The sequence below is a fragment of the Nicotiana attenuata genome, unplaced genomic scaffold (assembly GCF_001879085.1).
Source record: "Nicotiana attenuata strain UT unplaced genomic scaffold, NIATTr2, whole genome shotgun sequence".
Classification (NCBI taxonomy): domain Eukaryota; kingdom Viridiplantae; phylum Streptophyta; class Magnoliopsida; order Solanales; family Solanaceae; genus Nicotiana; species Nicotiana attenuata.
In genome coordinates, this window is record NW_017675059.1 from 45,882 (window position 1) to 63,206 (window position 17,325).

The following is a 17,325-nucleotide window of genomic DNA, read 5'->3' on the forward strand; positions in this document are numbered from 1 at the left end:
TTATAACATGTACTTTTGGGCTGAGACTAGGGTGTTTAACATGATAAGGAGTTTATGTTATGATTTATGTTAATCGTATGATAGTCGTGTGATATGTTTTTAAGTCAAGCGAGTTGTGGAACAAAAGTCGATGAAAGTCATCACAAGTCACGTTCATAGGTTTTACTGAAATTTAGGTCAAATGTAACTGCAATTTTCTCCCAATATACTTAGAGTTACGGGGTGTTCCACCCATCAGACTGACGATCTATGAATTTCTTTTCTAACACATTAAACCGTTTGTCAGTACGAAATTAGAGAGATATGTGCGTTTCTGTGAGACTGCGCAGACTGCTAGGTGACAAGTAGGTGTGTCACCTACTTGCTTAATGAGAGTCCAAAAAGAGGCTATTTCGGATCGGCCAAAGAGCCCATTTAAGACCTTATCTCCTGCAATATAACACTCAATTATATAACACAATAACTAGACCTAAACCCCTGCAAACATCCTCCCAAACATTGCCCACAAACCCCAATTGATTTTCTCACCTTTTTAAGTTCTACTTGAAGGTAAAACCTAGAGTTTGAAGAACCAAGATAGGAGCTGAGTTATTCAACAAATAAGGAAAGTTTACTGCTCTATTTCATCCATTTTTTCTGCTGGAGATGTATTGAAAGTCGTTCTATAATTGTAATAACTCACGGGACGGTGATCGGAAGCCGTGAGTTCGAGTTATTCACTTGTAGCGGACTATTTTGTGGACTATTTTCTGTTGCTCTTGGATTGCGTGTTTTACTAATGTTTTCTGGAGTTTAGGAGGAGGAAGGGTGTGGAGAAACACCACATAAATGCAGGGTGGAGGGTTGGTCATTCGTCGTAATATTTTCGGATCGTTTGACACTACTACGGTGGTCATTTTGTGTATGAAGAGATTGGGGCGTGTTGGGCTATTTTGTAGTATTTTATGGTGTATATAAGGTTGGAAAATAATGTATATATGTTGTTATTTTTGTGTTCCTGTGTTGTTGGTGTTATCTTGAATTTGGAGGAAGTAAGGATTATAGGGGAGATGTTGCCCGTTTTAATACAAAATAAGCTTGTTGTCCGTTGTGCAATCGTTGTACCTTTCGTAACTTAATGATAGTATTATTATCGTTGTTGTAGATTAAGTTGCAGAAGAGAAGTTCAACTTGGTGATTGGAAATATTGTGATAAGGTATATTAAGGCTAAACATTTCCTTCATTTTGGCATGATCCCGTAAGTACATGCGTTTGATAACGAGGCATAAAGAGAAGTTATTTTTTTGGATTTATGTACATTATCCTAGTCTCATAAGCTACAGTATTCTTCCTTATCGGGACTTCATTTTCAGTTTAGTTTTGTCTTCTTTCAGCCAAGAGAGTAGAGAGTCTATATATATAGAGTATTACAGTATTTTCACCACCATCGAGCTATAATCGATGGGCAGGACCCTATTGGGCAACATCTGATCAGATGATAAGTTATATACCGAGCCTACTGCGGCAGAGTGCCTATGAGCAAGCCTAGAATGGCCGAGATACAGAGCTTAATATGGTCGAGCGCCTATGAGAGCCTACTACGGCAGAGCACTTACACATACCGAGCCTTATAGGGTCGGACTGCTATTTTACATACTATATTAAGAGAGATGAGTCAGTATCAGCAGGTAAGCATATTTTCAAATTATGTTTGACTCCTAGGTACTTTCAGTTATTATATTATCAGTTCAGTTTCAGCTTTCAGTTATTCTGTTGCCTTACATACTCGTTACGTATTTCGTAATGACGTCCATTTTTTTGGGGACACTGCATTTCATGCTTGCAGGTCCTGATAGACAATTGGATAGACCTTCCTAGTGGACAAAGTCAAACATCAGCTTGGTTGGTAAACTCCACTTCCTCGGAGTTACCAGGTCTATACCCTTGGAGTCCATTTTATATATACAGGTTTGATGGGTAGGTCGAGGCCCTATCCTGACCATGATACAGTTCAGTTATCCCTAGAGGCTTGTAGACGAGTCCTGTACATTTTTAATATCAGTATTGTGACTTTACCAGCCCTAGGTAGATGTTTAGTTTGGTATTGCTCATTGTAGACGCTATTTTCAGATGATTCAGAATATGGCCTCAACGGTCTAAGTTGAGGGTTACCCCTCCGGAGTTCACAGTTATAGAGTGGTTCGCTCGGACCGAGTATGGCACCGGGTGCCGGCTACGCCTCTTTAGATTTGGAGCGTGACACTTGAGTTGTGATAGTATACTTGTACATGCATACACCGTATCATGCCATTTACACTAGTCCAGGAGTATGATACTTGATGTTCATTGACCACGTACATGACTTCTTGTATATCTGCTTTCTCTGCAATATAGTTGGACTGGTGGCCTGTGACCATGCCGGACATATTGAGATATTAAGCCTATGACCATGTCGGGCGAATTGAGATATTGAGCCTGTGACCACGCCGGGCAGATCTAGTAGATGTCTTGACTTGTACCTCGTTACTACTCCATCGAGGTTAGCCTTGGTACTTACTGGGTACCGATTGTGGTGTACTCATGTTACACTTTTGCACATTTTTGTGCAGATCCATGTACTTCTGAGCGTGTCGGACGTCAGTTAGCTGCTTGTGATTTGCTGCGGAGATCTCAATGTATGCCTGCCAATGCGGCTGCAGGCCTCGGAGTCACATTCTATTGTTTTTCATTACTACTAATTATATTTACTCCAAAACAGTACTGTATTTAGGTCCTAGTGAACTTAGTAGAGCGTATGATTCTGTACTACCGATTTTGGAGTTGTATGATTGTTATTCGGTTCAGTTATGTTATTTCAATTATCAATTAATATTTTGAATTAAGTTGGTTATTTCTGTATATTCTCAATATGTGCTATTTACCTAGTCGTAGGGACTAAGTCCATCACAATCCTTAAGATGAGATTTTTGGTCGTGACATAGCTGCTGATTAGTAGGTTTGAAATGAGAAACTTTAAATTCTATATTGTTTGTTTTTGTTACGCTAGAATAATTTTCAAATTAAGATAAGATTATTCCTACTTGGGTAAGGGAACTACGAATGCAAACATGACCCTTGAAAAAGAGATATCCACCATTGCTTCAAAACTTCGGTTCAAAAATAAAAAAAAATTGAAATTAGATTTGGTTTCGATTGGGTGTTGTGGCAAACACTTGAAAACATTTTAAGGGCTTATATCTAGATTTTCAGGTAATTTGATAAACGAGCAAATATAGTAAAATTTTCAGTCCTACATCGAAGGAGGAAGAAGAGCTTGATGCAATTTGACTGAATTGTATATATTTTGTTAAAAAAAAGTATAGCTACTTTCTGAAAATACAAAAACCTAATTAAAACATGGTAAATAAGTTTATAATTTTGTATATATACGAAAAAAATACCAATTATTTTTGTGTAACTTTCTGATCTTACATCATATTCCAATATTATTAGTAATTAGTATTAGTATTTGATTTAAATTCACATAAGAAAATTATATATTAATCCTATAATTATGAAACCTTAATCATTTTTTGGGACTTTTGGGGAAACTTGAAACAACTCAACAAGTAACCTTTCTGTTATATCTAAAACTACAGGGTAAAATTTCTTCAACTATAATTAGGGGGGTTCATGGTGCGGTTTGGATCGGTTTTTCCCTAAAAAGAAACCAAACCAAGTAAGTCGATTTTTCAAATATTAGAACCAAACCAAACCAATTAAGTCGGTTTTTTCTCGATTCGGTTTATGTCGAGTTTTGTCAGTTTTTCGGTTTTTTCGGTTATTTGTCGGGTTTTTCTTAAATATATGACATACACTACCAAACACATATTTCGGCGACCACATTTTCAACGTAACAATATCAAATCAATTGCCCTTTGATAAATCTATTATTTACCAACATATATTGATGATAATTGAATCAAATAGTGATGAATAATTTAAGGACTCAACTAAAAATATATTATTTTTAACATAAAATGGATTCTTACACTTAACAAAAGAAAACTACCGGTCAAACTAGAATGTAAAGGTAAAGAACTATACTAAAAGTGAAAACTATTAACATTTACCATAAAATTTTTGAAACTTTGTATAAAATATACATATATATAGGTGTAATAATAAATTTGAAATAGCTACTCCTATAGACGGTTTGGTTCGATTTTTTTTCGATTTTTTTCTGATTAAAACCAAAACCAAATTTAATGATTTTTCTAAAATTTAAAACCAAAACCAAACCAAATCAAAAAGTATCCACTTTAATAAACCTCGTCAGCCCCAAGGTATTGGAAACAACAATGGCAATGGCCGTTGAGGTGGCCGGCGGTGGCGGAACTTTATCAGAATTCTACCAGCGTTCCCGACGGCTGTTACTCAAAACCAGAGACGGTTTAGAGAGGCTCGAACGTTTCGAATACACCTCCTCTTCTTCTTCTTCTTCCTCCGTGTTGTCGTCGGGCGCCGCCTTGAGCGATCCTTCGGAGAAATCAGTTGACGGTTTAAGAAAAGATATAAGTCAGATCCAATCGCTTTGCTCTGAAATGGAACGTCTCTGGCGATCCATACCTGCTAAATCTCAACGTGATCTCTGGAAAAGGTCACCTCTTTATTCTCCCTGAATTGTGATATTTGAATTTCAACTGCTTCTTTGTTTGTTCTCTTTTGGTTGATATTTTCGATTAAAGACTCATATAGTTGAGATTAAATTGGGTATTCTTGTAAGGATTGTGAGGCTTAGAGAATCCTTAATTTAGGAAAATGATTTAGAACTGGAATGAAATGGAGTTGAATGGAGCGGAATGGATGTTGAGGATATACTTTTTCTTCCATCCGGTGCATGCTATCATCTCCCACCCGCACAAGACAGGTACTAGGTAACTTTGTTCATCTAAGGCTTAGGCACATGAGAAGAAATCATCTAGTAATGTTTGCTTTCTCTAGAATTTGAACCCAAGACCTAATGGTTGTCCTTCCACTTTATTGACTGTTAGGCCACACCCTTGGGTGCATATGGCTTGTCACGACCCAAAATCCACTAAGGGTCATGATGGTGCCGGACACCGCTGTCACGCAAGCCAACCAAAATACTTAATTAAATTCTCGTTTTAAATATTTCCGAAATCATTTTTTTTATACGTTTAAACAATACATAGCAAATTCCACTGAATAAATAATGGAACATTCAACATCTTTTAAAAATTTCTGAATAAACCCATAAACATCCCAGAACCTGGTGTCACAAGTACATGAGCAATTTCTAAGAATTTGAATAAAATACAACAGCTGTCCGGAACACAATTGGACAGAAAGTAAATACGATTCTGAGAGATCCTATACTAGCTGCGGGTCGCCTCAAGGAAATACAGCTCACCTACTCTCCGGGTCGCACGTGCTGCTACGCCCAATAGGCCAATAGAAGTACCTGTACCTGTGCAACAAAATGCACAGCAAGTGTATAATGAGTACGAAAACAACGTGTACTCAGTAAGTATCCCGCCTAATCTCGAAGAAGTAGAGACGAGATGGCAACTTCAACACTTACTAATGGTCCAATAATTCTATTATTAATAAGATGAATCACGGATTTATTAAGGACAACAATAGATTCAAATGAGTTACCCAACTGGTAAAAGTTCCTTTTCATTTAAAGTATCCGGATTCATAATCCATTAATTAACAATTATCTCAAGCCGGGGATAGTAGATAGCAATATCAATAAATCTCAAGGCGAGCAATACAAGCATGCGCAACTCATGCCGAGGTCGTACGGCCCGATCCAACATGAATGTAAAATGTGCATTGCCGAGGGTCGAGCGGCCCGAACCGTAGATGCATCTACTATCCCGCTCGCGAATCATACATGCGATGCGGTCAAATATAAATAAATACAACAATCAGTCAATCATGAATTTATCAGGGAACAATTATCCAAGGAAAAGCCAATTCTCTTTTAACAATTCAAGAAAAATAAAATTTAATCTTTTTAGAAATTCATTCACTAATTCGATGTGATTTAAGCAATTCACACTGTCAATAAGATTACAAATATTCCAAGTATAGCATGCTTTTGGGTCGTAGACTACCCAGACTTAAACACAATAGTAGCTAAGCACGGACTCTCGTCACCTCGTGCGCACGTAGCCCCCACAATTAGGAGCACAAATCCAATTAATTCACCTAAGGGGAGAATTCCCTCTCACAAGATTAGAAAGGAGACTCACCTCGCTCTGAAGATCCATAACCGGCCTTCCACGCCCTTCCGAAGACTCAAATTGATGCACAATGCTCCAAACTAGCCAAATAATTATGCAAATCCATTTATATGTGCTCAATTACTCATTACAATCCAATTTATAGCAATTCCTAACCCCAGTCGAAAAGTTGACTAAATCGCTCTCGGGCCCACGTGCCCGGATTCCGAAAATTTTCGAAGGTTAAGCTTATCCATAACTCCACGAACTTAAATACATAATTTACTCTCAATTTCATACCCAAAATCGTGGTCAAATTCTAAGAATATCAATTTTCTAGGTTTTCCTCAAACCCCCAAATTTCTACCAATATACATGCTAAAATCCATACATAATCGATATATTTAACTCAAGATAGGTGGGATTAGCTTACCTTGTTGTTGATGATGGAAAGCCCCACTTGAAGCTCTCCAAAATCGCCCAAGCCAAGAGAAAAGTGAGAGAAAATGGCCAAATCCCGATTTTTAAAAACACTCACTGCCTCCAGCACTTCCGCACCTGCGGTCCCTTGATCGCTTCTCCGGTTCCGCAGGTGCGGTCCTTCTACCGCTCCTGCGGATTTCTCACCAGGCCCTCCTTTCCGCTTCTGCGACTCGATCGCCGCAGGTGCGGTTCCGCTTCTGCGGCTGCTTGACCGCATCTGCGGCCCCTTCACTTCTGGTCCAAAACCGGATCTGCAGCTCCTCTGGCCGCTTCTGCGGCTCCGCACCTGCGGCCCAAGTCTCGCAGGTGTGGTTGTACCAGCAACCAGCAACTTCAGCCTTTGAAAAATTTCATTTTTAATCCGTTAACCACCCGGAATCCACCCAAGGCCCCCGGGACCCCAACCAATCATACCAACCAGTCCCACAACACATTACAGACTTACCCGAGGCCTCAAATCATATCAAACAACGCTAAAATCACGAATCGACCTCCAATCCAAGCTTTATGAACTTTAGAATTTCAAACTTCTACTTTCGATGTTTAAACCTATCAAATCACGGCGGATTGACTTCAAATTTTGCACACAAGTTATATTCGACATTACGGTCATACTCCAACTTTCGGAATCAGATCCCGATATCAAAAAGACCACTTCCTGTCAAACTTCTCAAAAACCTTCAAATTTCTATCTTTAGCCAAATGACTCCAAAATGACCCACGAACCTCCGAATTCACTTCCGATCGCGTTCCCAACTTCAGAATCACCATACGGAGCTACTCCCAGACTCGGAATCCCAAACGGACATCGGTAACACTGAAATGCACTTCAACCCAAACTTATGAAATTTCTTCAAAAAAGCTAACTTCCACAATAGGCGCCAAAACGCTTTCGGGTCACCCAAAACCCGATCCGGGCATACGTCCAAGTCTGAAATCATCATACGAACCTACTAGAACCTTCAGATCCCGATTTCGAGGTCGTTTACTCTGAAATTCAATCCCAGTCAGTTCTCTCAACTTAAAGCTTCCGAAATGAGAATTTCCTCTCCAAGTCAACTCCGAACTTCCCGAAATTTAATTCCGACCACGCATACAAGTCATAATGCCTGAATTGAAGCTGCTCATGGCCTCAAATTGCTGAACGGTGCGCTAGAGCTCAAAACGACCGGTCGGGTCGTTACATGGCTGTTGAGGTTTCATATGGCTGATTTGATATTGAGGCATAATTAATTGATAAATTAAGGTGAAAATGTTTTAAGATTTCACTTTCTCTGGCTATGAGCAAATGACAATCGAGTAGTCTTATCGTCGAATAATTCGAAATGAAGCTATGAGTACTTAAAATTATGGAATTAGACACAATGCATGTCATTATAAATGATAATGTTAGATCTTTCATACGAAAATGCTTCTATCGAGTTAGTATAAAAATTAGACGAAATGCATGTCTTGGGTCCTTGACGTGCTCAAATTTGTAGAAGTCTCAGTTTTGACTGTTGAGGTAATATGATGTCGTATGATTTGGTAGGATCCATCAGTAATCAGATTGTTGGTATGATTTGTTTAGTAGATGTCTGTCAAGTCCCACATTATTTGAGGGAATAGGTTGTGTTCTCCTTATACGGTCTTAGGAAATGCTCCCCTCATGAGCTAGCTTTTCGGGGTTGAGTTAGACCCAAGGGTCATATCTTCACAATGTCCAAATTTGAAATTATCCAATCATTCATTGTTTATCAATTGAGAAATAAATCTGTATTTTCATACAATTTTAATTGTTAATTTCCTAGATCATACTGCGTGTGATTTATTGGAGAAATTTTGATTAGGATTTGTATTTAGTTTTTGAAATTAAGTCGAACTGTATTGTTGATTCAAAAAAATGTTGGCCAGTGCTAATCAAATTTGGTGAGTCTGAATTACTTTCGCGACCCTTTGATTAACAAAACCTAAAGTTAAGTGGTGATGAATTCACGTAGTTTTGTGAGGGGTTCTTAGTGAAAAACTGTCAGTCGTGTACTTCTTAAATAACTTTTATATCTGATATAGATTATTAGTGATAGGTGGAATAAGATGCAGTGGAGCAAGCACCAATTTGCAATAAACCAACGTTTTTTTTTCTTCTTAGAAGTGTAATGAATCAATGCATTTTCGCTTATTCTTTGTGGAGTCAAAAAGAGGGTCATGTTTTCCTGCAGTATGTATGCTTTAATGATGCTTTCATGGATATGTTGACGCCATGGGGCTTTTGTGTTGGTGTTTCATGAGTATATTGTCATGTATCCACTTCATATGCACTTGATGCCTTCAGGTCTTACCCAGTCGTAGTCGGTTTTCGTCTCTAATTAGAAGTTTTTATGCCATAACTGAAAGTCTGTGTCTTACGTGTACAGGAAAGTGGAACAAGTGGCTGAAGAAGTTGACTCTTTGAAAGATAGTCTGGATAAATATAACCTGCAGCATCAGAGACGGATGCAAGAAGTCCGGGAGAGAGCAGAATTACTTGGGAGAGCTGTATGTAATCTTTTTTGCGCTGATATGATGAATCATTCTGTATACTGTTACGTATTCCATCTAATTTATTTTCTTAATGTACTAGAGCGTTGATTCATCTCATGTACTGAGGATTTTTGATGACGAAGCACAAGCGATGCAATCTGCCCGTAGCTCATCCAGGATGCTTGAAGAAACCTTAGCAACAGGAGCAGCCATTCTTTCAAAATATAGCGAGCAAAGGGATCGTTTAAAGGTACATATAATAGATCACATCTATTAACGTGGTCTGAATATACTATCAGATGGTCTCCTCTTTAGTCTTGTTTAGAAAAGTCATTGCAATGATTAGTGTTATTGTCCAAAAGTTTTTCAAAAACTGTGTGTTAGTCTTTGCCACTATGGTTTGAACACCTGGTGTCTTATTTGATTATTTGTTGCAGCGAGCTCAACGGAAGGCATTAGACGTCCTGAACACTTTGGGGCTATCAAATTCTGTAATGAGACTTATTGAGAAGAGGAATCGTGTTGATAGATGGATCAAGTGTGCCGGAATGATCTTAACGATCATAGTGCTGATTTTCATTTGGAGGTGGACAAGATGATAGGTGCTTGACCATCAAGATGAATTCTTAGTTAATAGAGTCATTGAAAGGGTTGTAGAAAAGTTGACTCAAAGCCCATTTCTAACTCATACACAAATCTTGATATCAATGTATTGCAGCTCGGGTAGCATGAATTCTTAGTTAGTAGACTTTCTTTTTTTGGGAGGGGGAGAGGGGGGGGGGGGGTCCCATTACTTTATTTTTCTTTTTGAAATTAGAAGAAGTCTTCTTTTCATACAACAAGAATATTGTGCATTGAAAATGCTTAGAATCTCTATCATCTTCAGTTTCACTCTGTGGCCACCTGTTTCTCTGTAATTCTCCTTTTCCTTTTGTTTCCTGTGGCAAATAAACAAACTCTTATTAGAGGTGATCTGAAATTTTATGTCATCGGATGCAAGTCAGCTACACTTATTACCTTTTATGGATCTGAATTTGAAGTTTTAAGTCGCTGGATGCAGAGTAAAACTAATGAGTATTTACGAGACTTGAATTCTGTGTATAAACTAGCAACGATAATCTTACTGTCAATAGCAATATGGCGTCTACTGAAAACTTATCCAGTTGAGGATACCAACATGACTACAGTTCGAACACGATTAGGCATTGATTGAACCATTAGGTTCTAAATTCTCCACTCTCAGGATCATAGGAAACTAAGATTCCACCATTGTACTCCTACAAGATCTCTCCACTCTTTAGCATGTATAGAACTCTGGGTGATTTGTCCGACTGAAATATTTTACCATCATTAAAACTCCATGATAAGTAAGGTTTCACAGAGAACATCATGACCCAAGATTCTTTCATGACCCAAATCCCCAACCATTCCTTAACGCAAAGATTTACTTAAACAGCAGAAAGACACCCTCCTATAACTGCAAGATGATAATCAAACCTGTCCAGTTGGTTAAAACTAAAATTAGGCCTAGGGACCTGGCCAAATCTCTCATCATCTAGGTCAAGGGACAAAATGGATCTCTCAAAATGGCCATTTTGCCTTCTCCTTTTACTCAACCCGTCCATTCACCAAAACTCCTGTTGATTTGGTGTCAAGAAAGTAGTTTACTTCCCCAATGCTCCTCCATTTACAGCGACTAAGACTAAATATCTGAACGTCGCTTCTGCTTAGCATCCACACTTTAACATTACGGATCTTTGAAGGTATGTTATAGGTATTTGAGTAGTACACAATCTTGATAGACTTGTACTCCTTTGTAATTCGATGAAATCTATATCCAGATACTACTTGTTACTCTTCAAACTCAATGAATTTTGAGAGCTTCTTGTAGTCACCAGTAAAAGGATTGTGCAGAATGAGTCTATCATTGAGTAATGAATCATATATAAACATAATAAGCCAATACAGGCGCCAACCACATTGAACTCTGGCATAGATGTTGAGATAGGAAGGTTATGTTTCCTTACAAGTCCTTTGTCTTCATGGTCAGATAGTACAAGGCATTTTGGAAAAAAATCGTACGGGCTTAGTTTGGTCCAAGGCAGACAATATCACACTATGTTAAGAGTATTTGTATGTTGGCTGAGCCCTGGATTAAAGCTGATTCTTGATGGGGCAATCACAGTGAAAAGTAAGGCATGGATCATTCTTCACTGCCTGAGACAGTTGCAAACAAACTAGCTCTGGATTATGCGATAATTCATTCGCGGGATCTGTATATCGTCCTAAACTTGATAATAGGTTTTATCGGCACTCAGCAAAGTATGTCAAGGACAACTTCATGTGGTAATGTGGCAAAAGCATTTCTGATCTGATCATCCAACTTACAATCCTGTTTATTTGTTTCCTTTTGATTTCAAGAATCCATAATTCTGTAGGAAAGAAAGAATTTCTAAGTCTGACGAACCATAGAACAGGGGAGAATTTAGTAGATTAAGTCTCAATTTTACAGATATTGATAACTATAGGCAACGGATATTACGAAGGAAATATAGTGATCATCCCCTGCAAATAGTGTTGGGTTTTTTGGGCCTTTCCTGTCTTACGGTGTCTTTTGGACCTAGCCCACTTTGCCCTGTAGCCCACCAATATCAAGACATATAAATATGACCGATTTTAGGTTTGAAACATAACAAGAGAAAAATTATATGGGGTGCAACCGTTTTTGAAGCTTTGTGAAAGAGAAAAATATATTCGTTTGCTCCAAAACATTTCTGCTCAGGCAATCCGCTTCAAATAGCATTGTTTGACTCGTTAACTATTGGATCATGCTCAAATTTGAGATGGGAGTTTTCAACATCTGGTTCTTATATTTCAACAATGAAGATTGGATTTGGAGGCATATACCTACGATTTTGGAGGCTTGAACAGTAGCTTGTGTTTTCGGATGATTTCTCTTCTTTCTTCTATTATTTTGGTGCAACCTTCTTTCTATTGTTAATGTTGGTTTGGCACTTGCTTTATACCCAATTTAAAGAAATTTTGTAACTCTTGTTGATTGATTTAGTGGAGTTTTGAAGGCCTTTAGCCCCCTGATTTTTACTCTTCATATTGAAGAGGTTTTCCACGTAAATCTTGGTGTCTCATGTGTTTGATAATTTTACATTGACATATTCTTGTTGGTTGATATACTTGCTGCCCGTATACGTTTGTGCTTGAATTTGTTTGTCTTCTCTTGGTTCAAATAGATCGAAAAAATTAGACTTGGGTATTATTTCGCTGCTACCTTGTTCTTGTGCTTGCTTTTTCCCAACATAGTGATATCAGACCTTGGGCTTATTATATTGGTTGATGATACTTTATTTGAATAATGGAGGCAAGTATGAGCAAGATTATGTGTTTAAATGACAGTAATTATCACACTTGGAAAGACAAGATGAAAGATCTTTTATTTGTCAAGAAAATATATTTACCTTATTTTTGCTTCCAATAAACCCGAATTTCTGTTTGATGAGGATTGATAATTTGAGCACTTATAGGTTTGTGGCTATATTAGACAATGGTTGAAGATAATGTGCATAATCATATTGTGAATGCGACACATGCTAGAAGTTTGTGGGAAAATCTCGAGACACTTTATGCTTCGAAGACTAGCAATAATAAGTTATTCCTGCTAAAACAACTAATAAATATTAGATAAGAGAGAAGTCCTATTTCTGATCGAATAAATAATTTTCAAGGTGTCCTTGGCCAAGTGTCTAGAATGGGTGTAAGGTTTGATGAAGAAATACAAGGACTCTGGCTTTTGAATACTCTTCCTAACCCTTAAGAAACTCTTTGGGGTTCTCTAACTATTTCTGCTCCTAGTGCTATTGTAACTATGAAATATAATAAGAGTGGTGTCTTAAATGAAGAAATGAGAAGAAGATCTCAAGCTTTATCGTCTTCTGTTTCACACTCCAACATTTTGGTTATTGAAGACAGGGGGAGAAGTAACTTCAGAGGTCAGAGTGATAGAGGCAAAAGTAGAAGTAAGTCGAGGTACAAGAATATTACATGTTATCATTGTAACAAGAAAGGACATATCAAGAAATGTTATTACAGGTTTAAGAGAGAAATGAGACAACAGAAGAAAGATAATGATAATAAAATCATGTTGCTACTATTGTTGATGATGATCTTCTTTTTTCCCAGGATGAAGATGTCATTAATCTTGTTCATGATGAGACTAGCTGGTTTGTGGAATCAGGTGCTACTTGTCATGTCATGCCAAAGGAAGAATATTTTTCTTCTTATACTCTAGGTAACTTTGGAAAGTTAAAAATGGGCAATGATATGAGGTTGATGTATTTGGTATTGGTAGTGTTTCTTTGAAAACTAACAATGGCTTCAGGTTAGTTCTTAACAATGTTAAGCATGCTCCAGATGTCATCCTGAATCTACTCTCTACAGGAAAGCTTGATGATGAGGGTTATCATAATATCCTTCGTGGTGGCTAGTGGAAGCTTACTAAAGGTTCAATGGTTGTGGCTCGAGGTATGAAGTTATCTAACTTGTATAAATGCATGGCTCTATTTGTATCGACTCGGTTAATTTGGTGGAGAATGATACTCATCAGAGGTATAGCATAGAAGGCTGAGTCATATGAGGGAGAAGGGGATTGATAGTTTGGCTAAGAAAAATTTACTTTCTGGAGTAAAATAAGTAAAGTTATAGAGATATTAATTGCTTAGTCGAGAAACAGAAAAGAGTTTCTTTCAGAGTCATCCGCCTTCAAGAAAGCTTGATTTGCTGGAATTGATATATTTTGATTTATATGATCCTTTTAAAGTAAAATCTCATGGTGGTTTAATTTACTTTATGACTTTTATTGATGATCATTCTCGCAAACTCTTGATATTTCCTTTGAAGTCTAAGATATAGTACTTAATATATTCAAGAATTCTCATGCCCTGATTGAGAGGCAAACAGGGAAAAAATTAAAACGTATTCGCATAGGCAATGATTGTGAGTATATTAATCCTTTTGATAATTAAGAGGAGCTCAGGGTATTTGACATAAGAAAACTTCTCCAAAGACTCCTTAGTTAAATGGTTTAGCAGAGAAGATGGACATAACTTTAGTTAAGAGGATTAGATATTTACATTCAGATGCTAAGCTACCAGACTCTTTTTGGACAAAAGCACTTAATACGGATGCTTATGTTATCAATTTATCTCCTACTATTGTTTGGATTGTTATGTCCCTGATAGGGTTTGTTTTGGTAAGAATATTTCTTATGATTACTTGAGAGTCTTCGAGTATTAGGCCTTTGTGCATGTTCCTAAGGATGAGAGGTCAAAGCTGGACATCAAAACTAGGAAGTGCATCGTTATTGATTATGGTCAAATAAAGTTGGCTATCGTTTCTATGATCTAGTTGAGAAGAAACTTGTTAGAATCCAAGATGTTGTATTCTTTAAAGACCAGAAAGTTGAATATTTTGACAAAGCCGAGAAGGTTGATTCTCCGAGCACTGAGAGCTCAGTTGATGTTGATCCAGTTTCTGTGACTTTTCACCAAAAGAAAATCTTCAAACTAATCATAATCAAGTTGATAATTAAAATGGTGATCATGTTCAGAATGACCAGCATGATGCTGTTGATGCTCCAGTACAAGATGATGTGATTGGCCAGCAACCAACTACTATTAATGTTTCAGAGAGTTCTCTCAGAAGATCTACTAGAGAAAAAATCTTCATCTCGTTATCCTCCTACTGAGTATGTACTCTTGACCGATGGGGGAGAACTTAAAAGTATTGAAGAGGCCGGGATAGTGAAGAAAAAAAAATAAGTGGTTTGATGCTATGAAGGATGAGATAATATCCTTGTGTGATAATCATACCTTTGATTTGGTTAAGCTACCTAAAGATAAAAAAAATATTTAAAAAACAGGTGGGCTTTCAAGGTGAAAAATAAAGATGGAAACCCAATTCTACGGTATAAGGCTAGATTAGTTATCAAGGGTTTTAATCATAAAAAAGGTAATTGATTTTGATGATATATTCTCTCCAGTTGAAAAGTTGTCATCTGTTCGTGTGGTTCTAGGCTTAGCTACAAGTCTAGATTTAGAGGTCGAACAAATGGATGTTAAAACCGCTTTTTCCCATGCTGACTTAGAGGAAAATATTTATATAGAGTAGCCAGAAGTTTTTGAAGTCAAGAAAAAAAATTATGTTTACAAATTGAAGAAGAGTTTGTAAAGTTTGAAACAAGCTCCCAGGCAGTGGTACATGAAGTTGGTTCTTTTACTAATCAACAGGGCTTCAAGATGACTTCTTCAGACCATTGTATTTTTGTGCAGAAATTCCCTAATGATGACTTTATTATCTTATTGCTTTATGTTGATGGCATGCTTGTTGTTGGTTATAATGCTTGCATGATTCAGAAGTTTAAGCAATAGTTGAACAAGTCGTTTTCTATGAAATACTTAGGACCAGCTAAGCAGATTCTTGGCATGTAGATTGTCCGTGATAGAGAGGCCAAGAAGTTGTAGTTATCATAAGAGAAGACATTCATAAAGTACTTCACAAGTTCAATATAGATAATGTTGAGGTTATCAGTACACCTTTAGCTATGCACTTGAAATTGAGTATGAAGTAGTGTCCTTCCCGTGATGATGAGAAGGAAGGTATCGAAAATGTTCCTTATGCAATGTAACGATACAGCCAGTTATTTTGTGTATTTGAGCCCCGTTTCCTATTTGACATTTTTTGTAAGTGTGTTTGTTATTTTGTGACTTGTGGGATTGGTTAGTTGGGATTTTTGTAAAGGTTTGAGGGTGATTGGAGGCACTTATTCTTATATTGGAAGTTTATATGGTTAAGAGTTAACCAAGGTTTGAATTTTGAGTAGACGGTCTCGTATTGGTAGTTTGATGGTTCCAAAAGATTCATATGTTAATTTTGGACTTAGGTGCATGCTCGGATTTGGATTCAGAGGCTCCTAGGAGGTTTTGGCTATATTTGCCAAAAGTTGGTAATTTGAAGGTTGGAGAGTTTATAGGTTTGACCAGAATTAAATTTGGTGTTATCAGGCTCCGATTGATGTTCCGAGACTTCGAGTAGGTTTATTTGGATAATTGGAACTTGTGTGCAAAGTTTGGGTGAATCCGAAATATTTAGGCATGATTCAGATGTATTTATGGAAGTTTAGAAGTAAAGAGATTGAGTTTTTTTGCCGATTCTTGGATTTGGTGTTAATCGTGGTGTTTTGAGATTTTGGATAGGTTTGTGTAAGGTATTAGGAGTTTATGGTATGATTGGATGGGGTCAAGGGAGGCTCGGGTGTATATCGAATTGGTTTCGGACAATTTTGGAATAGTTTGGAAGGTTTGGTTCTGGTGCATCTCACCTGCAAAAGATTGGGTGTAGGTGTGAGGTCGCAAGTGCAACTAGTCTATCACATCCGTAGAATTGAGGTGATCTGGGGAGTTTCACTTCTGCTGAGAGGTGGCCACAGGTGCGAAGGCGCACCTCCGAAGTTTGTGAGCACGAATGCGAGGATTGGCAGGTTTGGGAGTTAGTGCACCTACAAAGGGATTAGCTGCACCTACGGAGTCGCAGATACGGAAGGACGACAGACTTAGTGAGGCTCGTAGATGCGAGCATGGGACCACATAAGCATTGTCGCAGATCCGACCTTTTTGTTCGCAGATGCAGAATAGCTGGCAGATATTATATTTTCGAGTGTTTAGCTTATTTTATATTATTTTGAGATTTGGAGTTCGATAAGAGGCGACTTGTGACTAGATTTTAGCACTACTTTGTGGGTAATTAATTTTCACTTGAATTTAGCTACATATCTTGAATTCCCATTGATTTATATACTTTAATCGTGTGATTTTCGAGGGAAAATTGAGGGTTGACTACAACTTAAGAGAATGATATTTTGGTGATTTGAGGGTCGGTTTGGACTTGGTTTTGGAATCTAATCATATATTTGGTCTCGTAGGGTTATGGGTAGCCGAGATCTACCCCTGTACTCAGGTTTTGACCATGTGGGTTCGAGTTGACTTTTGTTGACTTTTTGGGAATTGAATGAAGTTGGAAGCTTTATTATTTGGAATTGACTCCTATGGCTTTGTTTGACGT

The 17,325-nt window shown here is 37.6% G+C and overlaps 1 protein-coding gene across 1 annotated transcript; it reads left to right on the forward strand.

Moving 5' to 3' along the window:
• The first annotated feature begins 4,259 nt into the window (after positions 1–4,259).
• Positions 4,260–9,960, forward strand: LOC109219613 (membrin-11-like). The gene is made up of 4 exons (XM_019384082.1): positions 4,260–4,619; positions 9,090–9,210; positions 9,296–9,445; positions 9,633–9,960. Exons 1-4 carry the CDS (start codon positions 4,321–4,323, stop codon positions 9,792–9,794), a joined length of 732 nt encoding a protein of 243 aa, XP_019239627.1. The 5' UTR covers positions 4,260–4,320; the 3' UTR covers positions 9,795–9,960.
• The last annotated feature ends 7,365 nt before the right edge of the window (positions 9,961–17,325 follow it).

Coding starts and splice junctions, on each gene's coding strand:
- LOC109219613 (XM_019384082.1), top strand. CDS start 4,321: ATGGCAATGGCCGTTGAGGTGGCCGGCGGTGGCGGAACTTTATCAGAA. Junction 4,620..9,089: donor CAACGTGATCTCTGGAAAAG/GTCACCTCTTTA, acceptor TTACGTGTACAG/GAAAGTGGAACAAGTGGCTG. Junction 9,211..9,295: donor CAGAATTACTTGGGAGAGCT/GTATGTAATCTT, acceptor TTAATGTACTAG/AGCGTTGATTCATCTCATGT.